The sequence below is a fragment of the Hemitrygon akajei genome, chromosome 9 (genome assembly GCF_048418815.1).
Source record: "Hemitrygon akajei chromosome 9, sHemAka1.3, whole genome shotgun sequence".
Classification (NCBI taxonomy): Eukaryota; Metazoa; Chordata; class Chondrichthyes; order Myliobatiformes; family Dasyatidae; genus Hemitrygon; species Hemitrygon akajei.
Window position 1 is genome coordinate 93,160,010 of NC_133132.1, and position 17,680 is coordinate 93,177,689.

Sequence of the window (17,680 nt, forward strand, 5' to 3'; positions counted from 1 at the left end):
TCTATTCCGGGGGCCTCGCACACACGCGAGGGATCCCTGACACCTCCAGTTGGGCCAGAACCAGCCCACTCTCCGTCTCCGGTGCAATCACCACCTCCGGCACCTGTGCCATCACCACCTCCGGCACCTGTGCAATTGCAGCCGGAGCTACGTAGATCGCAGCGAAAGATTCGACCACCTGATAGACTTAACCTGTAAATATACTTGGGGGGGGGGGGGTGAATGTGGTGAACTAGATATACTTGTCTGGACTGCTCCTGTGGCTCCTCCCACAGACCCCTGCCGACTGCTCCTGTGGCTCCTCCCACAGACCCCTGTTTAAAGACGACTGTGGCCTGTTGCCCTGCCTCATTCCCCAGGATGTAGTGTTGTTCATTCTTCCAGTCAATAAAAGCCGATACCTCGCTTCCTACATCTCAGCGTGAGTTATTGATGGTACATCAATGCTAAAACTCAGAAACAGGAACTGAACTAGCCCACTGTCTATAAACTACTGATTTCCTTCCTGGTAAATTATATAACACTTCTGGACTTCTTTCTTGAGACGTGGATGTCTCTAAAATCAAGGTAAGCCAAATGGCCTGTTTCTCTGCTGAATATACCAAATGTCCATCCCTTACTGACACTGAATTATCTTTCTGAATTCTTTCCATAACTCTTTGGGATTGACCTTCACACTGCAGCTGGGAATTGGGTGATAATGTGCAAAGAATTCCAAATAAGCATACTATTTTGGAAATCACAAGATCATTTTAAGACGTGTTTCTTTTAATTCTGCACATACATTTACCTGCTGTGAAAGTCATTAGGAGCAGAGTTGCCATTTAGAATTGCAAAGAGTAACTGCTGTGATTTAAAAGGATAGAGAGAAGACTACATTTGAGGAAAAGGGACTAACAGATAGTCTCCAAAATTATTGAAGAGAATTGCACGTACCCATCTTAAAATTATTATAGCTTTCAATAAATCTTTAGTTAATCCAGGAATAAGTTTAATCTTCACAGAATAATGTTTGATGTGTAGGACAAAGTCTGAATAGTCAGTGTTAGTGATGTTTTGGGTTTTATATATATATATAGGGTTAGTGGCGACATGTCCATGCTTGGGTGTGCTGTTTGTTAATGCAAATAATGTATTTCACTGTATGTTTCAATGAACACGCGAAAAATAAACTTGAATCTTGATTTTAAACCTTGAAGCAGTAAAACTAAAGAGTCCATTTTCAAAATTACTAGGAGTTACAGAACAAGAAAGAATTTAAACTGCTAGTGAAGCATTGCTGTTTGTAGGAAGAAATGGAATATAATGGATGGAAATTCTATTCCAACCATTGAGAGGTAGGATTAAATTCCATTTGAAGCACTGCTTTAATCTCTGCCATGATTTGTAGGCTATCAGATCCAATTAACATGAAAGTGACCAAGTGGGTTCTTCAGGGTAGACCAGGCTTGTATTTAAAGGGTGATCTAATAGATATATTTTAGGTGATTCAAGAATTTGATACAATAGAGAGCAACAATGCCCACTAGCGAAAGACTCCAGAAAAATGAGAGCATAGCTTAGAACAATGTTAGAGCCAAATCATTCAAAAATATCATGGAATACTTCTTCCCAGGAAGAGGAAGGGAAATCCTGAACTTATTTGCCAAAACAAAACTCTTCTGACTGGTGATCAACTGAATTTCTACCTAGGGATTACTAACTACAATGGATTCCAGTTAATTGGAACACATTGGGAACAGTACATTTTAGCCCAACTAAGTGATTGCTCCAATTAGCCAAAGTTAAGAAAGTATAGAAAAGACAAGCTGAGTAACAAATTGCGTATTTAATGAAATACAGATCAAATTAGAACTCTGCGAAAGCTACAACAGTACTATAAAACTCTGTATTAGTTCCCTTATACTTATCAATGGAGGACTGTACAAAAACAGCCCAGACATCTTGTGTACTGTAGATAATGCTGTCGAAGATCGCATTTTCCATATCTTCATTTTTATTGTAACTTTGAAGATGATCATGTAGACTTTCAAATTCTTCATAGTTACTAAGTTGCTGAAGCAGTGAAATCATTTCATTTTCATTCCCGGCAGTATCTGGCATCTCCAAGCCTAAATGCTTGAAACTGCAGTGAGCAAAACAGTTCTGAATTGCCTTACTGCTTATTTCTTGCCAGTTATCTGTGACTAAATTCACTGCTTTTGAACACAAACATGAATAACTGACACTATATGAAAACTGTTTGCTTGAAGCATGTGTGGTATATAATGGCACACAAGTGCATACATCTGATGTTAGCTAGAAACTCTTCAGTAACAGTCTCCTATCTCAATTAAGCAGCATGGTGTCCCAGATAAACAAAGGAATCCCAGCTATTTTCTCAATTAATTATCTGTCTTTAAGTGTGTCCCAAATAAGCGGCTGCCCAGATTAACTAATGGCCCAATTAACTGGAATGCATTGTGTTTGTAAAGGACCATAAACATAGGTAGAATAGATGAATTGTTAGAAAACCATGATCTAATTGAATGATGGGACAGATCTGAGGGGTTGGGTGACCTCTTCTCATGCCCTACACTCCTTTGTTTCATGTTAAAATACCCATTCATTTATTAATGTAGAATTATATTCACGAAGATTATAGACAGACAGATAGGCATACTTTATTGATCCTGAGGGGAAATGGGTTTCGTTACAGTCACACCAACCAAGAATAGTGTAGAAATATAGCAATATAAAATCATAAATTATTAAATAATAATACTAAATAATGCCAAGTGGAAATTAGTCCAGGACCAGTCTATTGGCTCAGGGTGTCTGACACTCCGAGGGAGGAGTTATAAAGTTTGATGGCCACAGGCAGGAATGACTTCCTATGACGCTCAGCGTTGCATCTCGGTGGAATGAGTCTCTGGCTGAATGTACTCCTGTGCCCAACCAGTACATTATGGAGTGGATGAGAGAAATTGTTCAAGATGGCATGCAACTTGGACAACATCCTCTTTTCAGACACCACCGTCAGAGAGTCCAGTTCCACCCCCACAACATCACTGGCCTTACGAATGAGTTTGTTGATTCTGTTGGTGTCTGCTATCCTCAGCCTGCTGCCCCAGCACACAACAGCAAACATGATAGCACTGGCCACCACAGACTCGTAGAACATCCTCAACATCGTCCGGTAGATGTTAAAGGACCTCAGTCTCCTCAGGAAGTAGAGGCGGCTCTGACCCTTCTTGTAGACAGCTTCAGTGTTCTTTGGCCGGTCCAGTTTATTGTCAATTCATATCCCCAGGTATTTGTAATCCTCCACCATGTCCACACTGACCCCTTGGATGGAAACAGGGGTCACCAGTGCCTTAGCCCTCCTCAGGTCCACCACCAGCTCCTTAGTCTTTTTCACATTAAGCTGCAGGTGATTCTGCTTGCACCATTTGACAAAGTTTCCCACCGTAGCCCTGTACTCCGCCTCATCTCCCTTGCTGATGCATCCAACTATGGCCGAGTCATCAGAAAACTTCTGAAAATGGTAAGACTCTGTGCAGTAGTTGAAGTCCGAGGTGTAGATGGTGAAGAGAAAGGGAGACAGGACAGTCCCTGTGGAGCCCCAGTACTGCTGACCACTCTGCCTGACACACAGTGTTGCAAGCACACGTACTGTGGTCTGCCAGTCAGGTAATCAATAATCCATGACACCAGCAAAGCATCCACCTGCATCACTGTCAGCTTCTCACCCAGCAGAACAGAGCGGATGGTGTTGAACGCACTGGAGAAGTCAAAAAATATGACCCTCACAGTGCTCGCCAGCTTGTCCAGGTGGGTGTAGACACAGTTCAGAAGGTAGACGATGGCATCCTCAACTCCTAGTCGGGGCTGGTAGGCGAACTGGAGGGGGTTTAAGTGTGGCCTAACCATAGGCCGAAGCTGCTCTAGATCAAGTCTCTCCAAGGTCTTCATGATGTGGGAGGACAATATCACCGGTCTGTAGTCATTGGAGCCACTGGGATGCGGCGTCTTCGGTACAGGGACCGAAGAATACAATTCTAAAATCTAGAAAGGATTTAGAATGCAATTCTAAAATCCTTGTTCATTTTCACTTACTATGTGCATCTGGTATTTTCAAATTGGTATTCCATGCACATTGTTTATGTCATAGGCCAATTGGCTATGGGAAGGAAGTTGCAGGATTACTGAGCTACAGAAGATCAACCCATTAGAAACAATTTTATTGATTTAATAAACATTTAATTGGAAAGGACACCAACAATATGATGCAAATTGTTTAAGGTTATAGTTATGGCCTTTATACAGTGACAAAGAATAATTGATATGCATCTCAAATATGAAGACTTTCCATTAATAATGTGGAGCCTTTTTTATAGTCCCCTTTTTGCATCTGCTCTGCAGCTGTTTTGAACATTGAGAAATCTTGTGGTGGTAGTGCCCAGAGAAAAACATGGTTTTACATGGACACTGACTGAAGCTTAAAATGATTGGTATATGCAATCTCACATGCCAGCATGGAAGAAAATCTGCAGGTTAGATATTACTCAGAGTTCTCAGACATTATTCTGTCACATGACCATCAAGAGGTGGAGTGAGATGGTTGAGCAAGAAGTCTTAGCCAGGAGACTGACACTGTCATTGCGTTATTGAAAGAGTGCTGTAATATTAGAGGTACTATCTTTCCGATAATTCTCTAATATCCTTACCTTGGGTTACAGGATACCATTTGACTCATGATACCAAAATTCCGCATGCTTGACTGTATGAAATCTTTATTTGGATTGAAGGAAGATACGGATAAACACAAGAAGTTCTACAGCAATACACTCAAAATGCTGGAAGAACTCAGCAGGTCAGGCAGCATTGATGGAGAAGAATAAGTAGTTGATGTTTTGGGCCGAAACCCTTCATCAAGACTGGTAAGGAAGAGGGAAGAAGCAAGAAAAACAAGAGGAAAGGAGGGAAAGGAGCACAAGCTGGCAGATGATAGATGAAAACAGCTGAGGGGTAAGGTGAATGTTGTGGGAAAGGAGAATGAAGTGAGAAGCTTGGAGGTGATAGGTGGAAAAGGCAAAAGGCTGTCGAAAGATTTTGATAGGCAAGATAGTGTATCATGGGGAGAAAGGGAACAAGAAGGGGCACCAGAATCAGAATCAGTTTAATATCACCGGCAAATGTCGTGAAATTTGTTAACTTTATGGCAGTAGTACAATGAAATACATGATAAATAAATATAGAGGAAAAATGAATTACATTAAGAATGTAATTATATATATACCTATTAAATAGTTAAGATAAAATAAATAGTGCAAAAAGAAGGAATGTAAAAGTAGTGAGGTAGTGTTTATGGGTTCAATGTCCATTTAGAAATTGGATGGCAGAGGGGAAAAAGATGTTCCTAAGTAGCTAAATGTGTGCCTTCAGGCTTCTGTACCTCCTTCCTAATGGTAACAATGAGAAGAGGGCATGTCCTGGCTAATGAGGTTCCTTTATTATGGACGCTGCCTTCCTAAGACATCGCTCCTCGAAGATGTCTTGGACACTACAGAAGTTAGTACCTCTGCCAGAGCAGACTAATTTTTACAACTTTCTGCTACTTACTTCATTCTTGTGCAGTAGTCCGCAAACCAGATGGTGATGGAGCCAGTCACAATGCTCTCCACGGTGCATTTGTAGAAGGGTTTGGGTGTTTTAGGGAGGTGATGTGTAGGTGAGGAGAAGAGAAGGGGAAAAAGGGGAGACATCATAGGGAATGGAAAAGAGAGAAGGGAGAGAAGGAAGAAATTACTGGAAGCTAGAGAAATTGATATTTATGCCATAAGTTTGGAGACAACCCAGACAGTGCATGAGGAAGATATCAATGATATGGTCAATTAAAAAAAAAGATTGGCAAATGGAATTCAATGTAACATACCTAGGATGATACAACAAGACAAGGATGAATACTATGATGTGAAAGGGGGCAGAGGAACCTTGACTGCATGGTACATAGATCCTTACACAATAGGGTGGAAGAAAAGGTGAATGAGTTGCTTTTTTTCCCACTAAAGCATTGAATATATGAGAAGGGGGATTGTGCTAGAATGATTTACAATATTAGCTTGAGCATAGGTTGTGTACTGTGTCCAAATCTGTACCATACAGGAAAGATGTAATTACTCTGAAGATGAGGTTTATGAGAAATTGACAGGATTAGAAAATTTTAGCCATGAGGAAAGATGGGAGAGGTTGGAATGGTTTATTTTGGAATAAATAAAACAGCTGGGAGTTTGGTGCATGCAGGTTAGCTGCTGTATTTCTTTTATAGTGACAGTAAGTACACCTCAGAAGTATTTCATTGGCTTTAATACTCTGGGGCAATCTATGATCATGCATAAATATAACTCCACTGTGCTTTTGGAATTCTCTGCATTAATTTATAGTTTCAAGAATCCTGGACTTAACTGTTCATATTTTTGTTTATTATCATGAAAGGTAGTTTTCAAGAGCTGCTAAAAATGATTGTCATTTTGTTTTATTGAGTAGCCAAATTAATGGGCTAGAATTTTCTGTTGCAGTTGTAAGACATAAGACATAGTAGCAGAATTATGCTATTCAGCCCATCGAGTCTGCTCCACCATTCCATCATGGCTGATTTATTATCCCTCTCAATCCCATTCTACTGCTTCCTCCCTGTAACATTTGACACCCTGACTAATCAAGAATCTATTAACCAATTTAATTATACCCTATGACTTGGCTTCCACATGCATCTTAGGCAATGAATTCCACAGATCCACCACCCTCCTGCAAAGAAATTCCTCCTCATCTCTATTCTAAAAGAATCTCCATGTATTCTGAGACTGTGCCCGCTGGTCCTAGACCCCACATTATAGGAAAGGTCCTCCCCATGTCCATTCTGCCTAGGCCTTTCAATATTTGAGAGGTTTCATTAAGAACCCCCCACCCCCATATTTCTAAACTCCAACAAGTATAGGTCCAGAACCAACAGATGGTCCTTATACTTGAGCTCATGAGATATTTTTCCTGTTACATATTCAGGCAACAATAATTATGGATGAGTTAGACGAAGGGTTTTATAACAAATAACACGTTTATTAAACACTGATAACAAACCCCCATCAAATGTAAACAAACCCAAACAATGATCCGAGCTCAGCTGCTCAAACAGTCCTTAATAGCGTTGCAGTCCCAAACAGTCTTTAAAGCGGTATTGAAAAGAACTCAGTTCGTTAAAACGGTATGCCGAAAGAAAACAGACTTTAAAACGATATGCCGACAGTTCAAAAGCTCACGGTACTTTTAAAAGGAGAGACTTTTTAAAGCGATGTAAATTCTCTTCCACGTCGATGTCCTTCGATTCCCAGCGTCGAACTCCCACGTCGAATTTTATTAAATATAACAACTTAAAGTGACTGACCTTCCTTCCACAATATTCTCAATCTCCCGCTTTTTCCAGCGGAGACTATCATGAGAATAGTAAACGAAATCCTTCCGAATGAGGATCACACAAGGTCGAAGTCAATCCATCGAAAATCGATTTTTCTTGATCTCCATTTTCCAAACTTCACTCTCCTTTAGCAAAGAAACCGTTGGCTCTGACCTTTTAAACTTTAGGCATTATATAAAACTTCATTTTTAACTAAACTGCGTTATCACATTAAATCACACAGTAACATGAAGTCATCTTGGCAAATCCTGCCACGAACTGCCCCATCTGACAGGGTGGGTCTCCCTTTTATACCCTGTAGAAAAAACCTGTCACATGACCTCTACTGGCGGGAAAATGACATCACTCCACCATCACAAAACCATTACCTCATGTCCAGTATAACTTCAACCCCAGTCACGTGACAAGGGTACCACTGTCACGTGTCACGGGTACGTAACATTCCCCACAGGCCTGTTGCAAGTATGAGCTATTTATAATGCAGCAAATGAAATAGAACACCTGCTCAAAATTAGAACTGGTCAACCCATAGTTTATCAACTGAACTAATGAGAATTAATGATTCTTTACCAATCATCATAAACATGGTTGGTAACTCTACTGCCCACGTAAGTAATTTCTCACTGCTTATTTTTCCAAGACCTTTTTTTGCTCAACAGTATATAAATGAGAGTAAGTCAATTCAGCCCTTCCAATCTACCTGCAAAGTACAGCACATGGAAATTCTGTTCCAACCACAGAGATGTTTGACAAAATTCCACGTCAAGCACTGCTTTCATCTCTGATGTGCAACCGTCAGGAAAATGAGAAAGACCTTCTGGAGGATGCAGAGCCAATTGACCTGAACATGACCAAGTGTACACTCAGTGGCTACTTTATCATCTACAGGAATGGAGCCTGGCGTGGTGTTCCCAAGCCCATCTACTACAAGCTGCAACATGCTCTGCATTCAGAGATGCTCTTCTGCACACCATAGCTGTAAGGCATGGTTATTTGAGTTACTGTCACCTTCCTGTCAGCTGGAACCAGTCTGGCCATTCTCCTCTGATCTCTTTCATTAACAAGGCAATTTAGCCCACAATACTGCTGCTCAGTAGATGTTTTTTTGGGGGGGTTTTGCACCATTCTCTGTAAACTCTAGAAGCTGTCGTGTGTAAAATTCCCTGGAGAACAGTGTTTTCTGTGATCCATTGTGTCTGGCACCAACAAACATTCCATGGTCACAGTCACTTACATCATATTTCTTCTCCATTCTGATGTTTGGTCTGAACAATAGTTGAACCTCATGACCATGTCTGCCTGCTTTCATTTGCTAATGCATTGATAATCACTACGTATTGACACACTGATTATATATTTGCATTAACAAGTGGATATAATAGTCTCATCAGTGGAGATCAGGGTTAGATCACCCTTGAAATGCAGATATAATACTATTACTGTATCCAAGAAGGTATTCAGTTTTCTGCACTGAACAGTTGTAGGGGAAACAAGTCCTATATGGACCTATGCATCTGAATTCTGTTCAACATTTTCACTAACATTAATTGGATGGGAATTGCTTACTTTAGTTTCAGATCAAATTATATACTTCTTTGATGAATTTAGGTTCCAGTTGTTTTCCATCTTCCTCCTCTTCATTTGCTGGATATTAAATCAGCTACTGTTCCCTGATTTGTCTTCTGCCATTCTCTTCTATTTTGTACTTTCACTATATTGAATTCTGACAGGCACTTATGGGAAAATCATCTCTGCATAAATGTATTAAAATTACAAAGTTATGAAGATATTGAAAATGTCTCACTATCAGAAGTAATGGAAATAGATTCTTGTGCAATTCAGAAATAAATTTTCATTTACTAATCAAAGCATGAGCCCCCTGTATCTCCTCCAGCTCCTGCTGCCCACTGTCTAATCTGCACTCTCACATTCATCCATCGCTCCTGTGCTCCGTTATTTTAAGATTTCAATTCTTAGGTTCAAGCCCTTCCACTTCCTATTAATGCTTGAAATAATGGTACTTACAGTATTTTTAGAGCTGGAGGACATACAGGGGGCTCACACTTTGATTAGTAAGTGGAAATTTAATTCCGAATTGCACAAGAATCTTTTTAGATTATTTCTGATCGTGAGATGGTTTCTATATCTTCATGACTTTGCCCCATGCTGTCTCTGTAACCTCTGCCAGTGCCACAGCTGTTTGGTTTCTGGATACTTTGAATGAAGGTGATCAGAGATGACTTGATATATGTGTACAGGATGATAAGAGACATAGATAAAGTGGATAGCAAGATATATTTTCCCAGGTTGTCAATGGTTAATTTGAGAGGGCATAATTTTATTGTGACTGGAGAAATGTATTGGGTGAAGGGTGTTAGGGGTAACATTTGCAACACAGTGAGTAGTGGGTGTGTGGAATGTGCTACCAGGGAAGGTGATAAAGACAGATACATTAAGGACATTTAAGAAACTCTTCAATAGGCACATGGAGGGCTATTTAGGAGGGAAGGGTTAGATTGAGTAGGTTAAAAGGTCATCATAACATTGTGTGTCTAAAGGCCTGCACTGTGCTGTAATGTCCTATGTTCTACGTCTGTTCTACCTTCCATTTGTCCCACAATATTTTTGGAAGTTATACCATCATCAACTAAGATTACAGTGCTGGTGGTGAAGATCTGGAACCAGGAGTCATTAATACAGAATCAGAATCAGGTTTATTATCACCGGCATGTGATGTGAAATTTGTTAACTTAGCAGCAGCGGTTCAATGCAATACATAATATGGAAGAGAAAAAAAAATAAGTAAGTAAATCAATTACAGTTTATGTTTATTGAATAGATTAAAAAATGTGCATAAAACAGAAATAGTGTATATTAAAAAAGTGAAGTAGTGTCTAAGGGTTCAATGCCCATTTAGGATTTGGATGGGAAAGGGGAAGAAGCTGTTCCTGAATCACTGAGTGTGTGCCTTCGGGCATCTGAATATCTGAATCTCCTACCTGACGGTAACAATGAGAAAAGGGCATGCCCTGGGTGCTGGAGGCACTGCTCCCAGAAGATGTCCTGGGTACTTTGTAGGCTAGTGCCCAAGATGGAGCTAACTAGATTTACAACACTCTGCAGTTTCTTCTGTTCTTGTGTAGTAGCCCCCCCCCCATATCAGACAGCGATGCAGCCTGTCAGAATGCTCTCCACGGTACATCTACTGTATAAAACTTTTTGAGTGTACTTGTTGACATGTCAAATCTCTTCAAACTCCTAATGAAGTATAGCCGCTGTCTTGCCTTCTTTATAACTACATTAATATGTTGGGACCGGGTTAGATCCTCAGAGATATTAACACCCAGGAACTTGAAATTGCTCACTCTCTCCACTTCTGTTCCCTCTATGAGGACTGGTATGTGTTCTTTCGTCTTACCCTTCCAGAAGTCCACAATCAGCTCTTTCATCTTACTGACATTGAGTGCCAGGTTGTTGCTGTGACACCACTCCACTAGTTGGCATATCTCGCTCCTGTACACCCTTTTGTCTCCATCTGAGATTCTACCAACAATGGTTGTATCATCAGCAAATTTATAGATGGTACTTGAGCTATGCCTAGCCACACAGTCATGTGTATATAGAGAGTAGAGCAGTGGGCTAAGCACACACCCCTGAGGTGTACCAGTGTTGATTGTCAGTGAGAAGGGTATGTTATCATCAATCCACACAGATTGTGGTCTTCTGGTTAGGAAGTCGAGGATCCAATTGCTGAGGGAGGTACAGAGGCCCAGGTTCTGCAACTTCTCTATCAGGATTGTGGGAATGATGGTATTAAATGCTGAGCTATAGTCGATGAACATCATCCTAACATAGGTGTTTGTGTTGTCCAGGTGGTCTAAAACCGTGTGGAGAGCCATTGAGACAGTGGGCACATCTGACAGTGCTATTATAATAATATTTCAGATTATATTTCTAGGCTGCCCAATGTAAGTTTAAGGGAATTGGTGACACAGGAGGTGGGTAATATTCAGTGTGATATATGCTGTACTTATGCATTTTTTAGAGATACAGCAGAGTAACAGACCCTTTTAGCCCCAAGGAGCCCAATTGCACCCAAGTGACCAATTATCCTGTTAACCCATACATGTTTGGAAGGTGGGAGGAAAATGGAGTATTCAAGAGAAACACAAAGAATATACAAAGCCCTTACAGATCATTTCGGAATTGAATCTTGGTTGCTGGCACTATAATAACATTACACTGATCACTATGCTATCATGCTGTCCAAATCACAAAGATCTTCACATTAGAACAGAAACTCCTGGAAAGGATATGCTATGGAAATGGAAAATGGGAGAAACTTAAAAAATGTAGTTGCTGCTGCTGAACTGCTGTGAAAATATTCATTGCTGATTGGACCCACCTCCTGATGTTCAACACTATGGACTGTCAGAGGACCAGCATAACCAGCAGCTGGCACTATCACACCAATGTAGCCCATGGAATCAGAGGCAAATTGCCAAAAGAGTGAGACTGCCACAGCAAAGACAGAGTAAGCCAAACCAGTCAATGGTGTACATTGTGCAGAAAAATTACAGCTTTCAATTGGATAAACACTGCAGCACATAGATTTTTCAGCAGCGACCAAACTGCTGGAGTCAAGCAGCACCTACGAAAGCAAAAGGATTGTCCACATTCTGGGTCAAGAGGCTACAACTGGACTGAAAGTGCAGAGGGGAGATAATTAGTATAAAGATGGGTGAGAAAGGTACGGAGGGGATAGATGGAACCAGGTGAGGAAGGAGATGGATGATGAGCAGATAAAGCCAAGTGGGAGAGGAAGAGAAACAGAGTTAGGAAACAGTGACTGGCAGATGATAGATAGAGACAAATAAGGAAAGAGGGGAAAAAGGGGGGCATATTGAGCCATAAGGGGGAGAGGAACTTCAAGATATGGTAAGTGGAAACAAGAGTCTGCAGCTGCTGAGGTGTGATAATAAAGGAAGAGTCCCAGTGGAACTCAATAAGGGAGGGATGATGGGTAGATTTGGGGGATAGGGTAGGAGAAGCAGAAGATGCTTTTTCTAGTCTAATGTATCCCAAAGAGTAAAACCAAATTGTGTGACCTGCTGGGGGTGGGGATGATAGGGAAGGTTGGAACATTTAAAACTAATACTGTATATAAAGAGGGTTCAAGCTATGGAATAGAGTGATGACTGTTAACATTGATGAGAAATAAAAAATGCAGTTCTTTTAGAAAATAGTATTTGGGTTGTAATATACAAGGTGATTTAAGACATGGTCCATAGTCCATGCAGCACACTTGGGAGAAATGTTTTTCCTTGTCATAGGTGAGTCTTTTGTCATCTAAAGGAAATAGGCAAATTACCACAGTTTGTGAAATACTCCATTAAGAAACCAATAGGAATACAAAAGACGGATTAAATGAAGAATGACCTTTTTATCACATCCATTGGATTATACAGTCCACCCAAGATTCTATTGGTACATCAAATCTTAGAGCCAATACAAGTTGCTTTAGAGCTAATTCCATAACCAAAACATTAATTGGTTGTGTATAATGAAAGAACAATCATTTTCTTTAGTTCCTCATGAAAAAATGTAAATGATTCATTTCTGATGGAAGGCCTTTCAACTGAAATGCTATTTCGTAGGTGCTGTGATGAAGTGCTTTGTTGGTTATGAAACATATCAAGTCATGCCTGAGAAGCAATTTGAATCCATTCCAATTTGGCTACCATCACAACAGGTCAACAAGAAATGCCATCTCATTGGTTCTTCATTCAAATCTGGAATATCTGGACAGCAAAGATGCATAAATCAGGATGCTCTTCATCAACTATGCTTGGCATTCAATACTATCTCCGTTCAGATCTAATCAATAAGCTTCAAGAATGTGGCCTGAATACTTCTTTGTGCAATTGGACTTCTCTATTTCCTCACTTGCAGACCCCAGTCAATTTGCATTGACAAAAATATCTACTCCACAATCTCCATCATCACAGGTGCACCACAAGGCAGTGTGCTTAGTCCCCTGCTCTACCCACTTTATACTCATGACTGTGAGGCTGTACAGTTCCAATGCAATATTTAAGTTTGCTGATGACAACACTCACTGGCCAAATCAAAGGTGGTGATGGATTAGCATATAGGAGGGAGACTGAAAATCTGGCTGAGTGGCGTCACAGCAACCACCTCTCACTCAATGTCAGCAAGACCAAGGAACTGCTTATTGACTTCAGGAGGAGGAAACCCAAGGTCCATGATGCAGTCTTCACTGGGGATCAGAGGTGAAGACTTTAAATTCCTTATTGTTATCATTTAAGAGGATCTGTCCTGGGTCCAACACATTGGTGCCATTATGAAGAAAGCATGGCAGTGCCTCTACTTTCTTAGGAGTTTGTTAAGATTTGGCATGTTATCATAAAATTTGACAAACTCCTATAGATGTATTTTGACTGGTTGCATCATGGCCTGGTATAGAAACACCAATATGCTTGAACAGAAAAGCTTACAAATTGTGGTGGACACAGCCCACTCTGTCATGGGTAAAGCCCTCCCCACTGCTGAGCACAGCTACACAGAGCACAGTTGCAGGAAAGCAAGATCTATCATCAAGGACGCACTCCATCCAGGCCATGCTTTCTTCTCATTATTGCCATCAGGGATAAGGTACAAAAGTCTCAGGACTCACATTACCAGGTTCGGGAACACTTACCTATATTACCCCTCAACTACCAGGCTCTTGAATCGGGGGGAATTACTTCACTGAACTTCACTCACTCCTTCACTGCACTGTTCCTATTTTGTTTGGTAACTCTGGAAACTAATCAAAAGATAAACATGGGAGAGCTGGGGAATAACTCATGTCTAATTTCATTTTTACTTTAGCAAGATGCACATATATGATGTAGTGCCATAATGACGTATGCCATTCACATATTTTTACATAAAACTGTAATGAATTATTTATACAACAAAGAATGCTTAATCAAACAATATATTTACAATATTACTCAAATATTACTAAAATATTAAATACACAACAGTTCTCATAATCTATGGACTCACTTTATGGACTTTTCATCTCAATATTTATTGTTTATTTATTTAATAGTATTATTATTTCCATTTGTATTTGGACAGTTTATTGTCTTTTGCACAATGGTTGTTTGTCTGTCATATTGGGTGTGGTCTTTTAATTGATTCTGTTGTGTTTCTAGTGTTTGCTGTGAACGCCCACAGAAAAATTGAATCTCAGCATTGTATCTGGTGACATATATGTACTTTGTTCATAAAATACCTTTAAAGTTTCTATCCATACATGCTGCATGGCTGACTCACTATTTCCACCATTTTTAAATTTTATTTCAGATTTCTAGCATCTGCAGCTTGCTTCTTGATTTTTAGTAATTTGTCTCTGATCACCTTTCTCCTCTTTCACCCTCCACAGATTCCCATTTCAGTTCTGCTCAATTTTATGGGAATTCACTCTTGGAATTTTTAGGTTTCCACTTGCTCCCTCGAAACAACATCTCAGTACGATTCCAGACCTACAGCTCCTATGGAACACTTTTCTACGTAGAAAGCCAGCAAGCAACTGATTTTTTCTTCTTCAAGCTCTTTATTGAACAAGGCTTCTTGCAGGTACAATCTAAAGTGACTCAAACTGTAATGAATGGTTATTCTTTATGGCACATCTTTCATCTTTCATCCTGCCTTAAAAAAGGTGTGAGGCACCTGAATACATTTAATTTTATTTGGTATATACTCATGGATGATTTTACATTGTCCAGTATCAGTTCCCAAAGCATCATTCAGATTTTGTAGTATAACTGGTCTTCGATATTATAACTTAGTTAAATTATTTTAAGCAGGTGGCTCATAATCATCCTACATTTAATTTTTGCATGAACCTGTATTCTTGGTCTTGGAGGTATTTGCATGGATTTTTAAGGAAAGGTGAGGTTGGTTTCTGGAATGGGTTAAAGTTGAAGGGCAGGGTATTGTAATTGCAACTTAAATCTATCCCTGTGAGCTTTGGTGTTCTCTGCCATGGGGAAGAGACTGCAACCATCTTCCTTATCTATCCCTCTCATAATTTTCAACATTTCTCTCAGGTTAGTCCTCATTTAACATATGACGAGTGTTTGATGACTCCAGGTCTGTACTCGCTAGAGTTTAGAAGAATAAGAGTACCACATTGAAACCTATTGAATATTGAACACCCTATACAGAGTGGATGTGAAGGGGATGTTTCAGGTAGTGAGAGCAGTCATGGACCAGAGACAACAGCCTCAGAATAGAAAGACATCCATTTAGAACAGAGATTTGGAAAAATGTTTTTAGCCAGAGGATGGAGAATCTGTGGAATTCATTACCAAATACAGATTGCAACCTGAATCATTGGGTATATTTAAGGCAGAAGTTGATATGTTCTTGATTAATCAGGGTGTCAAAAGTTACGGGGAGAAGAGAGGAGATTGAGGTTGAGAGGGATAATAAATCGGCCCTGATGGAATGGCAGAGCAGACTTGACAGGCCAAATGGGCTAAGTCTGCTCCAGTGTCTTATGGTCTCATTCTTCTATGCTCCAAGGAGTAAAAATCAAGTTTGGCCAACCCCTTCTTCTAGTCCTCAGGTCCTCTAGTCCTGGCAACATCCTCGTAACATTTATTCCAGTTTAACCATATCTTTCTTATAACAGAATTACTGAAACTGTACGCAGTACTCCAAGTATGGCCTCATTAAAACCTTGTACAAGTAAAACATTGTGTTCCACCTCCTACACTCAACATTGTGTTCCATCCCCTGACTGATGAATGACATTATACTAAATGCTTTCTTCACCTGATTGTTTATCTGTGATGCTATTTTGCAGTTGAAGTATACAAGTCACCCTTGACTCATCCTCTGAAGCAAATGAGAAATTAGGCCTCACATTAAGAATCCAAAAGCCAAGAGACCTCTAACAATCTGAACCCACTGTGTGACACTTATAACAACTGGGACCCACAAAAGGAAATGTTTATTATTACTATACTTGGTTCTGGGCCTGTATGTTGTTCCAGGCCTGTACTCACTGGAGTTGGTAGAAGGATGGAGGGGTGGGATCTCATTGAAACCTATGGAATACTGAAAGGCCTAGATAGAGTGGACATGGAGAAGAGCATGATAAAAAAAATATACAAGATTCTGTGCTCTGTAACTGCTCTGATTGGAGATGCATCTAGAGAGCATTGAGTTGCACGAGTTTCTACAGTTGGAGTTGACAGAATCCACAAGAAAAGAAGCAGACTGCATCACAAGCCATCCACCCATCCACATCATGCAAAACCTGCCTCATCAGTGGCAAAGTCTGCAGATCTCACACAGGAGTCTTCATCTTCCTCCGATCCCAATGAACAGGAGTGGATCCAAGGTTTCCTTGACCCTTTGGAACTGTCTAATAAGTGAAAGAGAGCCAATATCCCTTTTAAATATTGCATGAAGTTGGGGATAGAGGGGATTCAACCTACTAACTCTTAGAATCAAAGAAAATATATGCCCAGAATGGAGGCAACTCAACCCATTGCGTCTATGTAAGTAAGAAAGCCCAATTGGCCAGCACAGTGCCTCAGCCCTGAGCATTGCTGCCTCACAACTCTAGTGATCCATGTCCCATCCTGACAACCAGAGCTATCTACAAGGAGTTTCTCAGTTCTCCCTGGAACTGTGTCATCTTCCTCTGGGCACTCTTGCTGTCTCTCATATGCTAAAGATATTTGGACTGACAAGTTAATTACTCGTAGCGAGTGGCAGAACTTGAGAGAGGGCTGGAGAAGGGGTTATTTGGAGGGTGGGTTTGAGGAGAATAAAATGGGATTTGTGTTAGACTAGTGTAAATGGACAATGTGGACTAGGTGGTCATAAGATCCTGTTTCCATGTTGTATCTTTCCATGACTCTCTGATTGTCTAGCACACTCTTCTAATGCTGCATGTGGAGCCTTGTCGATCAGGGCACTTCAAGTATGCGTGCAAGTGTTGTTACGGCTTTCACTATCCTTGCAGGCAGTGCTATTTGTGTGAAACCTTTCCTCGTACTTGCATTATCACTTTACCAATTACTTCTAATATATTCCCCTTAATTTTGTTCTCAGCTCAAAAGCAAATCTTTGCTATTAACTCTACCCAGTCCCCTCAAATTTTATTCATCTCATTAAATTTCCCTTCAGCCTCCACTG

General features: G+C 40.3%; 1 protein-coding gene across 1 annotated transcript in view; it reads left to right on the forward strand.

Annotated features, from left to right (window-relative positions):
- The window catches only part of eys (eyes shut homolog), a 1,854,977-nt gene that overhangs the window by 1,420,931 nt on the left and 416,366 nt on the right, over positions 1-17,680 (forward strand). Inside the window, exon 33 of the mRNA XM_073056513.1 lies at positions 14,910-15,103. Coding sequence (XP_072912614.1) covers positions 14,910-15,103 — 194 coding nt within the window. The remainder of the gene's footprint in view (positions 1-14,909; positions 15,104-17,680) is intronic.